Source organism: Cebidichthys violaceus, unplaced genomic scaffold (assembly GCF_023349555.1).
Source record: "Cebidichthys violaceus isolate CVI_PGR_0920_01 unplaced genomic scaffold, fCebVio1.0.p SCAF_3, whole genome shotgun sequence".
Lineage (NCBI taxonomy): Eukaryota > Metazoa > Chordata > Actinopteri > Perciformes > Stichaeidae > Cebidichthys > Cebidichthys violaceus.
In genome coordinates, this window is record NW_027176483.1 from 2,612,574 (window position 1) to 2,625,073 (window position 12,500).

Sequence of the window (12,500 nt, forward strand, 5' to 3'; positions counted from 1 at the left end):
TGCCGTGGTTGTATTCACACCTTGTCCACAGCATGTTGAGGACAACCATGTTGACTACGGATGACCCTTTCCCTGGGAAAGGTGCATCACCGTCTGTATCATAGACTCCCTGTACCCCCTCAGGTAAACACTGTTAGCTCTGTCATAGTTCACACTGCTAGCACTGTTAGCTACGAGCTGCCAGCTCCGTTGTCGCCATGTTGAGAGCCATGTGGAGGCGACCCCTCTATTTTAGATATGCTCTGAATTTGGAATTTAGCAAATCAGTTGTCAAAAGTAACATAAATCCTGTGGTTTTTTTTAAATTGTTTGAGAGGTCTATTTTTTAACTTTTTGCCTTTTTGAAATGTTTCCGCCCCCGGCCGTTATGAGAACGTCTGGGTTCAGGCTCCCTGGACTGTGGGAAGTCATGCCTGAGGCATTTAGGCTGGCAAACACCATCACATCATCAGGACTGCATTCATTTGAACACTTATTTCTACATGTTGCTCTTATTTAATCACAAATGATTATGTCCAACCCTCTCTTCCTACTGTTCCTCGTGGTGTCCTGTGTTACAATGAGATCCACAACGTATGAATAAAGCATTGGCAGCAGTAGCAGTAGTAGTAGTAGGATTAGTTATAGAACAAGACTGTTATTTATGGACACTCGCTGATCTGGCTAGCGGCAGTTTTTAGCCGACTCATGCCAGGATGTCATGGACGTTAGATAATGATGAATGGGGGTTCAGAGGTCTTCTGCGGTTGACCAAGATCCATGCCAGGCCTGCAGGAATGAAAACACGGGGCTTAATTGGAGGGAGAGGTGGAGGTGGAGGGTTGATTAAAACAGGATTCAGATCCAGGCAGGTAGACGTGATGTAATTACAAGCTGCCTGTCAGACTGCATTGTTTCAGACGGTTCATTTAGTGAACTCTGGATCGCTCTCGTTTTCTCCAGGCACTTAACAAATGACAACTCGTCACTGCAACATTACTGCTTTTCGGGAATTATTCACAACTTACAGCTAATTGCAAATGGAATAACCTCTCATGATTTCTTACACCAGACACAAGCAATAATTATACCTTTCAAGGGACCGCAGTGTCGGACTGTTGTTCTGTCAGTCAGCTGGTTCGTCTTGTTTTGGTCCAGACTGAAGTATTTAAAGTAACCTCTAGCGTTTACGAGTGGTATGTTTGTTTCTTTTGTTGTCTAGTCCTAGCTACCTTCTAGCTTCTGATTTGTTTTTCTGGCTACTAGCATCGGGAAGACAGAACTTCAAAGGGAAAGCCGGGCTTAAAGGGAACTAATCTAAACTTAATTAATTACAAAAAATTCCATAAAGACGTTAATCAGCCCCTGTGTATGAGTCCTAATGACTTTGGATTTCAAAGGATCTGAATCCTGTTGGATGGATTGACATGAAATTTGATGCACATTCATGTCCCGCTCGAGATAAATTGTAATCGCTATGCTAATCTTTTAACTTTAGCGCCACGATCTGGTCAAAATTCTAGTATTGTCCAATACTTTATTGTTTGGTTTACGACCAAACACTCGCTAAGTCTCAGCTGTGCTTCTCTGTGTTCAGTGCTAATTAGCAACTGTTAGCATGCTAACACACAAATGGCGCTGAACGTGGCTAATAATATGCCAGCTAACTATCAACATGGTAGTATCATCACTGTGAGCATGTTAGCGTACGGCTGTTAGCATGCTAGCATACAAATGGCGCTGAACGTGGCTAAAAATATGCCAGCTAACTATCAACGTGGTAGTATTGTCACTGTGAGCATGTTAGTGTACGGCTGTTAGCATGCTAGCATACAAATGGCGCTGAACGTGACTAAAAATATGCCAGCTAACTATCAACGTGGTAGTATCGTCATTGTGAGCATGTTAGCGTACAGCTGTTAGCATGCTAGCATACAAATGGCGCTGAACGTGACTAAAAATATGCCAGCTAACTATCAACGTGGTAGTATCGTCACTGTGAGCATGTTAGCGTACAGCTGTTAGCATGCTAGCATACAAATGGCGCTGAAAGTGACTAAAAATATGCCAGCTAACTATCAACGTGGTAGTATCGTCATTGTGAGCATGTTAGCGTACAGCTGTTAGCATGCTAGCATACAAATGGCGCTGAACGTGGCTAATAATATGCCAGCTAACTATCAACGTGGTAGTATCGTCACTGTGAGCATGTTAGCGTACGGCTGTTAGCATGCTAGCATACAAATGGCGCTGAACGTGGCTAATAATATGCCAGCTAACTATCAACGTGGTAGTATCGTCACTGTGAGCATGTTAGCGTACGGCTGTTAGCATGCTAGCACACAAATGGCACTGAACGTGGCTAATAATATGCCAGCTAACTATCAACGTGGTTGTATCGTCACTGTGAGCATGTTAGCGTACGGCTGTTAGTATTTAGCTCAAAGCACTTTAATGCCTAAGTAGCCTCACAGAGCTGCTAACACGGCTGTAGACTCTCGTCTAAAATGTTAAATCCTTCATCTCTGTGCCTCTCTTTTGCTTTTTCTCTGGCCTTGTACTGTATCCGCATACATGTTCATGTCACATTTTGCTTTATGTCTCTGCTCATATCTGCTCTAGAATACAACCCACACACATACCAATATCCACTGACGGGGATGCCGGAAAGAGGCGTGAAGAGTAACAATAGAACGAGACACAATTACTTTTGTGTCTGGTTGTCCTTCATGCCGCCGTTGGCTCAGGCAATGTGTTGTTTGGCACCAAAATGATTAAATTCGTCGAAGCGGTTTTGCATAAGCTGAGGAATCCCAATTTGAGCTCCCAAATGCAGATCAGGTTACATTCTTTACGATCTGGTTTTGGTGCAACATAAAGTTTTCTCGGTAGGAATTGGAAAGTTTGGTTGTTCATTTACTTTTTATTTTCTTTCAGTCTATATCTCACCCTCCCTTTCACTCAGTCACTCGCACGCATGCACATGCACAGCTCCACAGCGGCGTGAAATCTCATCCCGCCCCATCAACAGGTGCCGCGGGACTAAGATTGAACACGTGTCATCGGGTGCGGTGCTGCCGAGATGACAGGACATCTATCACTACAGGCCTGTCGCCATTTCCACGCCCGTGTGTTTTCCTGGCCCGCGGCCCTCCCAGGTGCTCCGGCTCATCACCCCTGCCATCGAAAAAAAACAGCAGCAGGGGAATAGTACAGTCAGCCTCGTTCTGACAAGAAAAAGTCTTTAACAGAGGAAAGATGAGTCTTTCATGTCCCGTCCCCCCCCACCGCCCCCCGTCTTGCAGAGCACACCGCCATCAACAAATTAATCCACAGTTTGAATAAGTCGCATCCATTCCGCTCCTGACTAAACATCACAGGGAGCGCCGAGGCAGAAATCATCCCGTTTTCTCCCCGAGAGGTTTGTGTCAGAATTCTCCTTTTGAGCTCTTGTGTTCTCCGTCGCCGGATGCGTATTCAGGGACGTTCGTAACCAGTCTGCGTAACGTCTCTGGGATTTATCAAAGTCGATGTCATTTAGGAGTCCCCGATGTTTCTCAGTTCACCGTTGTGAGTTTATGAAGCTTCATGTGCCACTTTGAGAATGGAAAACCAGCACACGCCACCATTAAAGATTAGCCCGTGCTCCGCTGGACTGCGATAGGCTGAAGGATTGGTTTGTCACTTAAAGACTTCCTGTGGTAACCGAAATAAATTCAATTGGAAAAAGAGTGACTGACGCTCCTCCTTAACTACCGCCATTAAGGTAACACTCCTACCTCCTAATGCATTAATGGCCTTCATCAGTCATTCAACTGTAATTCGAGGTGATTTGGCGGTTTGTGATATTCTGGTTTTACTTTCATTTTCAGTTTAATGAGCGTGCGAGCTTTCCCACTAACATCGAGCTCCATGATCACACAGTTCAGTGGAGATCAATAGCAGGAGACTGTTTGTTCTGAGCGGCTCACATTTTGGAAATCCACTGCTTTAAGGCATATTAGTCTTTGTTCCTGATCCCAACCTTTTAAATTCTTTAATTCATTTGTTTTAAGCCAAACTAGCGGCCTGGTCCTCAGGCTGGAAATGGTGGCCATTTAATTGATCCGTCCCTTTAGTGCAGACTGAAATATCTCAACAACTATGGGATGGAGCGCCGTGAGACTCTGAGGAAACCTTCATGATCAAGAGAGTGAATCCCTGACTTTTCCTTTTCGTCTAGTTCAAGTTTCAGTTTCTTCGTGAAATATCTCGACAACTACTGGACCTATTGCCATGGATTTTGGTACAGACATTCACGGGATGAACGTCAATTCTCTGACTATTTTTAAAAAAATCTAGCACCAGCAGGTCAAAACATCTACAAGTCTGCAAGTTCTTCTCCTTAACTGATTTATCTCGCCATTTTGAATGGCGTCCTTGCCGCAGACAGCCGTGACAGCGAGGCATTGTGTTTTCAGTCTCAGGAACGCCTTGAGCGAATTCCTTCAAGTTTGGCACAAAACTGCAACTTTGACTGGTTGGCGAAGGCATACAACCGTGAGGCGTAGTTTACAAGTTTCTAGTCTGTAAAATATCAGCAAATATTCAAAATGTCTCAACACAATTGACAAATCGTTTCAGCACTAAAAGTAACCCAGACTCCCGAGAGCCGCCATGTTCTATTACACTGAAATGCTGTTAACGACGGATTAGATCGACTTGAACAGACTGAGATTAGCTATCGAGTGTAAATATGCCTCAAAGTGATTTCTAAAGGGATGGTAAAGTGCTACTCCTGTTTAATTACCTCCGCCTCCCACATAGTTCTCTCGTCTAGGGATTTCAACCGACAGCCTCCAGGTTTTTTTTGACTCGTCTCTCCGGGCTTTTAGTTTTGTCCGATCGGGCGGCGTTAATGTAACAAATAGCTGCTCCGCTCCCCGAGTCGCTCACCTGCAACACACAGAGTGCTACTTTGCAGCAGGGACCACAGAATTACCCACCGGCCTAAAAATAGACCACCGCATCACACACACACACACACACACACACACACACACACAGGCAGAGACAAACACATCAAACATGCATGGACATACTGTATATTTACAGATGAGGGACTCCGATGTGACAGCCCCCCCCGGAGCCACTCTGCATCTTTGCATCATGCTTGGCCAACCAGCCTCCCTCTAATTAGTGAGTGGGTTTGCAGTTTTCCAGCCGTGGATGCCTCCCCAGTGCTGCTTCCAGTCCATACACACACTCACGCAGCCGTCACACTAAATCTTAAATTATAATAACAGAGTGACAGAGGTGGCAGGGTATTTGTGTGTGTGTGTGTGTGTGTGTGTGTGTGTGTGTGTGTGTGTGTGTGTGTGTGTGTGTGTGTGTGTGTGTGTGTGTGTGTGTGTGTGTGTGTGTGTGTCTTTGCACAGCCTTGGGGAGTCGTATTTCTTCTGAGGTTTCAGAATAGAGGATGGCGTAACGGGATTTGGTGAATACATGCGCGGCGTGCAAGTATGTTTTGCTGGCTTGTACAACAGGCACACACACACACACACACACACACAACAATAACGCAAGAATGTCATGGTTAGCTGAGAGAGAGAGAGAGAGAGAGAGAGAGAGAGAGAGAGAGAGACAACCAGCACCCATGCATATCTTAAATCTGTGTAACGGAAGACGGATTGATGGCGAGCGCCTGAACTGTATCTTAAAGGGCTGCGACAGTAATAAGAACTGAAGAGATAAACACTGCTTATAGCTGGAGGTTAACTTAAACTCTTCAGATAGTTGCTTACAATAAGAATTCACCTGGTTTTGTGTTCGATTCGTCTGATTTATTCCGAATTGTCAAATCATTGGGCGTGCGTGACGAGGGATGTCGCTCTATCACGCCCCGTCCGTCTGGCTGATGTTAATTGTGGAACTGTAGGCGTCCTATAATATTTCATAGAGTTGATAACTATAGGCTACAAAATAACCACAAGCACCTAAAGTAGTGACGCCATGTTTAAAAATACAAACGCGCCACCTCATGAAGTGACAAGTTGAAATATTATTGGAGTACTACAGATCTACTACAGAAGGGAGCCCGAGTGTTATAATTAGGGTTGCGAAATTCCGGGAATATTCAAAGTTGGAAACTTTCCATGGGAATATATACGGGAATAAATGGGAATTAACGAGAATAAACTGAAAATTTTGGGGTAATTTGACTGTATTTACATTGTCATATATGACAAGACATTTTGTTTCGTCATAAGCAGACATGCGTGCAAAAATTTCTAATACAAATTTCAAAAATGACATTTTTGACTTAATCCATTTGTGTGTAGAACTTTATTCTTTCATTGAGCAACAAAAACATGAACGTTGAATAAAATAGTGTGTTCCCTATTAATCAAATGCAAAAAAAAATGGTATTCCCGAGTTTAACTTACCATAGAAAGTTTCCGGAAATTTGCCGAAATGTTTCCGAAAGTTTTCCGAAAATTTACCGAAAATGTTCCGCCCCTTTGCAACCCTAATTATAATGTATACAATAATGCAAACAAAGCACAGAGAGCGAGAGCGACTTAAGTCGGATGCAGAGATTCCGTGTTTCAGGAGGATTCAACACAGACATTTGTAGACTTTTTTTTTTTTCCCCCTTTTTTCCATCACAACCCTTGACTTCTCTATGCAGCAAAAGTCGCCTCATCAGTATTGCGCACACTTGGAATGCGTTCACATCTGGGTGCTGCTCGACACACCGCTGACATTGAAAGACTCACATTGCACTCGAGTCTCTTTTGACGGGAGCCCAGACTTTCCCAGCAGGTGTGTGTGTGTGTGTGTGTGTGTGTGTGTGTGTGTGTGTGTGTGTGTGTGTGTGTGTGTGTGTGTGTGTGTGTGTGTGTGTGTGTGTGTGTGTGTGTGTGCCCGTCTGGCGGGTCGAACCAGCCGACCCTGCGGGTCACGAGCCCACTTAATCTAAACCTCCCACCTGATCTGTGTCTGCAGAGGCTTTGACAAATGTCTTGACTAGTGCCATGGCAACCCTGGCTGGTGCTCTCGCGGAGGCCCAGTGGAAAATTGTCTGTACTCAAATAATGGCTGTAATTACGAAGCAACTGGGGCAGAAAAAGGTACCGGGAGAGAGAGAGAGAGAGAAAAGGATAATCATGGTGTGTGTGAAGGTCCATTCAGTCATGTACTTAGTCAGTGAGTGGTCTGATGAGTCCACAGATTGCCTGTTTCAAACTATAAGTCACTGACACACACACACACACACACATCTGTCGCACTTCTGACAACAGTTCCGCTGCGGAGAATAAATATCCTTAATGAGCTAACGAGCTGAGTAACGAGTAACAAACCGGTCGTCTCCCGGTCACCTGCACGTCTGCGGTCCGTATTATGTAGACCCAGTGACGGGTCGTGTGTGACGGTGAGGGGCTTTGATCATGAGAGCCCTCTTCATTTGTCTCTCTCTCTCTCTGTGTGTGTGTGTGTGTGTGTGTGTGTGTGTGTGTGTGTGTGTGTGTGTGTGTGTGTTCACAGGGCTCCCGGTCCAGTGGGAAGGTGCACAGCTTCGGGAAGAGAGAGCAGGCCATTAAAAGGAATCCCAATGTTCCTGTGGTGGTGCGAGGATGGCTGTACAAACAGGTCAGGACACACACACACACACACACACACACACACTGACTGAAACACACAGGACTGGGTCTGCACCGTGACAGCATCTTTCTGATTTCTTCGCTGCCGACCACACGGCGAGGCGTAGAGGTCTGGCCCGTTGCCAGAGGGACAGCCGGTTCAGTCCCTGCTGAGTATCATGACTCTTGGCTGCAATAACTAGAATCTAGAAACAAATATTGTACATTATAATGCCAACAATCCTTTGAGCAAGGGCTGCAACTAACTATTTATACAACATGAATGTATATATATATATATATATATATATATATATCCAGTTTGTCTCACACAGGATATTTTCAGTGCATTAGCTGGTTCAGCCTTGAGACATCCGTCTCTTGAACACGCGACCGGGTTGAGTTCCCAGCTTCAGCCGGACACGTTTCCTCCATTGGCCTACTTCTATTTTTTTTTTTTGTCTTGATTTATGCCTTTTTGCGTTGTCGATGTGGAGCACCTGCTGCTGATCACAGGCAGGCTGTTACTGGAGAGACACTCTGAGTATGTGGAGTTGTACTTAAAATATCTGTAGTTGGCACCGTCCCGCTGGGAAACGCTTGGCGTCGGTACAAGACAAACAGTGAGCGATGTTACTGCGAAGCAATTATACTTTAATGACCACACACACACACACACACACACACACACACACACACACACACAGGCAGGAATGCACACACAACTGAATGCACAGCCACACACACTCGTTTGCACATACAGTCTAAATTTTTGCAGTTATCTTTTAATTAGAAAAACTCCGGCAGGAACACACACATGTACACGTATACTTGCATGTGCACACGTATCACATGCATACACACGCATACACACACACACACATACACACATACATGTATACAGGAGGCTTTCAAAGAAGGTCTCTGGGATCCCTCTGGATCTCCTCTCCTGTTCAAATGGCACCGTTTTCAGACCGCGAACATAAAAGACGAAGCGGGCGGTAAAGCAGCCGTGACAAGCCCAGCGAGCCGGTGGACGAGGACAAATGATCCCTCCTTTCCTCCCTCTCCTGCTCCTTTTTCTCTTTTTTTTCCATCTCGGGGAAAAAAAATAAAACCCCCTCCCATCGTCTTTCTCGTTATCTCCTCGGATCTCGTGCTACTTCTGTGTCTCGTTATTCACTCACTCATCACTGACGCTCTTCTCCTCCTCTTCCTCCTCCTCCTCCTCCTCTGCAGGACAGCTCCGGGATGCGTCTGTGGAAGAGGAAGTGGTTCGTCTTGGCTGATTTCTGTCTGTTCTACTACAAAGGTGAGTCCCTGTTCAAGGAGAAGGTTCTCTGGGACCCAACGGGTGGAGAACCTGGTTGAAATCCACACGTACTTCCTGTTCTGTTCCGCCCTCCAACGATCATACATTCAGGGACAAAATAACAAAAACACTGGATGTCTCGTCTGCCGGTGTCTCACTGGTGCTGTTGTCGAGTAATCCTACACTTTAGAACGACATCCGTCTAAAATACGGAAGCAGAAACAGACGGACGGATCAGAGTCCTGTCTCTTTCTCGTCTTTAAAATTGAGGGACATGCAGACAACCGGGGCGGGGGGGAATATGTGTCACTGGAGATGAATAAAATATATATATATATATATATATATATATATAAATAAATATATACGTCAAAGTTGAAACGTTTGATTGGATTGTGACGGTTTGAAGTGAACTGTGGCTGACAAAAGGAGCCAGTGATTCAATTTGGTCGGGCATTAATCTGATCTCTCTCACTTGAGTTGGGAAGATTTGGATGCACTCTGAGCTGCATCACCCCCCCCCCCCCCCCCCCCCCCCCCCCCCCCCTCCCTCCCGCCGCCCTTTTTTTCCTGTTTCATCTCCATATTCCAAACCAGAATATCTGCGCCTCCACGCATGGAATCGATTCTCTGATCCGTCTTCCTCTCTTACGGTTCAAAGGTTTCTCCTCTCGACGTGAAAACACTTGATCCGTCCCTCATCAGCCCAACCCCCCATTGCTGTCCTCCTTCTTTGATTACCTGTATTTTGTTCGGTGGGCTGTAGAGGTCAATGTGGTACACGATGCGGTACTTGTAGCAGCCTGGTGTTTTACATTTTAACGTTTAAAAACTTGTCGTATTTTATCGTCTCTGCAAGGAGATGATGATATCGGTCCTGTGTGTGCGTCTCTGCGTCTGTCCACGGCTAATCTCACATGCCGCTGCACCAAACCGCACCAGTACTTTAGGTGCTCATTAAATGGCTGCGTGGCTCACAGGCAAAGATTAGAAACTCTTTCATTTTGTTGTTTTTAAAGTCGTCTTTCAAGTTGAAAAAAATTCAGATAAAACGTGAATTTAAAGACACACATAATCTGAGTATTTCTAAATGTGTGGATACCTCTCTGGTTCTGTACAGCGTACACAACCTTTATCCTCACTCCCTCAAGGCATATAAGAACACGCCGTCTAACGGGGACCAAGAGCTGCCGTTCCTGAGCTCCTTGGGTTCTGTCTAACTTCAGTCGTCACGGTCTGGTCTGCTCAATGTGTGAGTGAGACAGATAATGGAGACCTCGCCGTCTCGCCCACCATTCAGGGAATGTCTCCTCCAAAGGTCCTTGAATTATTTTTAAACAATTACCCCTTTAATCCACAGTGCCGCCTTATCACCCCTCAGGCAAACACACACACACACACACATATTTTCATACCATTACTAAATGTTGCGATGTGGTAATCGCTGTGCACACACACACACACACACACACACACACACATTCTAGCGGGCTGTCACAATGTTCTGTTGAAAACAAATGCTCAAGATATTTATTCACAGATGTGTGAACTAATTAACTGGGGACATGTTCTGGTTGCACACTCGTGTTGTACGGGACCCGTTTAGAATTTATTAGTTGTTTTTTTTTGTGGGAAAGTGAGGACATTTTAAACGTCCCTCGCTGCTTCAAAGGGCCGTTTGAGGGTTCAGGAGTTTTTAGGTTGAAGGTGAAAGAGGCTGAAGAGGTTGAGGACTGCATTGTGTCAGTGAGAGGGGGGGTCCTGACAAATATAGAAGGACCGGCCGTATGCGCGGGTCAAGCCACAGAGAGGAATGGCGGCCCGGCTGCCAGTTGGACCGGCCCAGCGTTAACTCTGTGACACCGGGACACCAGAATGGTCATTTACCGTTTTTGGCAGGACACCGCGGGCGTGAGTGACGGCATACGAGTGTGTTTATGAGAGTGTTGTGATACTGGTGGCAGGCGGTGATGAAATTAGTGGGTGATGACTGATATGTAATCTCTGGCTCCTTCCTCTCCCCCATATCTCCCTCACTCCTCTCCTCACCTTCCTCACCCTGTTTATCTACTCCCTGTTCCTCCCACCATCTCTCTCTCTCTCTCTCTCTCTCTCTCTTTTTCTCTCTCTCTCTCTCTCTCTCTCTCTCTCTCTGTCTCCCTTTCTCCCTCCCTCTCCCTTCGTCCGTCCCCCCTCTCTCTCTCTCTCTCTCTCTCTCTGTCTCCCCCCCTCCCTCTCTCTCTCCCTCCCTCCCTCCTCTCCTCACCCTGTTTATCTACTCCCCCCACTCGCCCTCTCCCTCTCTCCGTCCGTCCCCCTCTCTCTCTCTCCCTCTCTCCGTCTCTCCCTCTCTCTCTCGCCCTCTCTCTCTCTCTCCCTCTCCCTCCGTCCGTCCCCCCTCACTCCCTCCCTCTCCTCACCTTCCTCACCCTGTTTATCTACTCCCACGTTCCTCCCACCATCTCTCTCTTCCCCCCCCCCCCCCCCCTCTCTCTCTCTGTCTCTCTCTCTCTCAGACAGCAGAGAGGAATCGGTCCTTGGCAGTATTCCTCTGCCCAGCTATGTCATTTCACCCGTGGGACCCGAGGACCACATCGGCCGCAAGTATGCCTTCAAGGTACGCCTCTCTTTGTTCTTCGACTGCTCTGCTCTGACTCGTATCGCTGAATCACTTTCTGATGTGATTGTCCTGTTTGTGTTTCTTTGTTGTATTTCTGCTTGTTTGGATTAACAAACACAGTCGGGACTCTTAACTCAACACAAGCCTGCAAACTTCAGATCCAGAGCTGGAATAGAGAGAAAAAACAATTCAAATTTGAATTGTGTTGTTGTTGTACCTCTCAGCATGAACGTTTCTCTTTAATAAGCTAATTTGGATAAACACATTTGTATCCAACATGATGACGTGATTCAGGCTCTAACGACCGTTCTCTCTCTACGAGTGGAATCACTGCAAAGCTGATCTCATGCCGTTCAACATGATTCCAACATCAGACGACTAAAAACACTCAAAGCGCTGAGGTTTTACTCCCACTTCACGTCCAAATGCTAAAACTGTATAACCCTCGTGATGTTTAAAGCACCCGATGAGTCGTTCCTATTGTTAACGACGCAAACGTTCCTCAGAAGTAATACGCACAACTTCAACTGAACAGAACACGACCGCAACACCTGTTGCACTGCCGACCGCCTCTATCCTGTCGAGCATAACTTACAACTTCTTATTGGACAAACGTGTGTGTGTGTGTGTGTGTGTGTGTGTGTGTGTGTGTGTGTGTGTGTGTGTGTGTGTGTGTGTGTGTGTGTGTGTGCGCGCGCCGCTGACAACTCACTGCAATCGGTATGGCAATTATGCCAAAAAAAGATTTTGAAATGGTAGTGAATAAAGCCGCCCCTCCGCTCCGCTCAGCGCTCGCCACCTGTTGTAGCCACGTCTATTACCACTGGATGTCCGTCAGCGTCTTTTATTGAGACAGACGAGCTCCTCCGGAATGGAATGAAGCTTCCCCCCCCCCCCGAGGCGGTCGAGTTTGAGTCGAGCCCGACACGTGTGAAGTTAATAGGCAGACATGAGAGTAAGGCTCCGA

General features: G+C 46.2%; 1 protein-coding gene across 6 annotated transcripts in view; it reads left to right on the forward strand.

The window, feature by feature from the left end:
* plekha7a (pleckstrin homology domain containing, family A member 7a) overlaps window positions 1-12,500 on the forward strand; it is a 94,380-nt gene that overhangs the window by 58,004 nt on the left and 23,876 nt on the right. For all 6 annotated transcript variants that reach the window (XM_068722488.1, XM_068722490.1, XM_068722489.1 and 3 more), the window contains 3 exons: window positions 7,507-7,611; window positions 8,841-8,913; window positions 11,430-11,530. In XM_068722488.1, coding sequence (XP_068578589.1) covers window positions 7,507-7,611; window positions 8,841-8,913; window positions 11,430-11,530 — 279 coding nt within the window. The remainder of the gene's footprint in view (window positions 1-7,506; window positions 7,612-8,840; window positions 8,914-11,429; window positions 11,531-12,500) is intronic.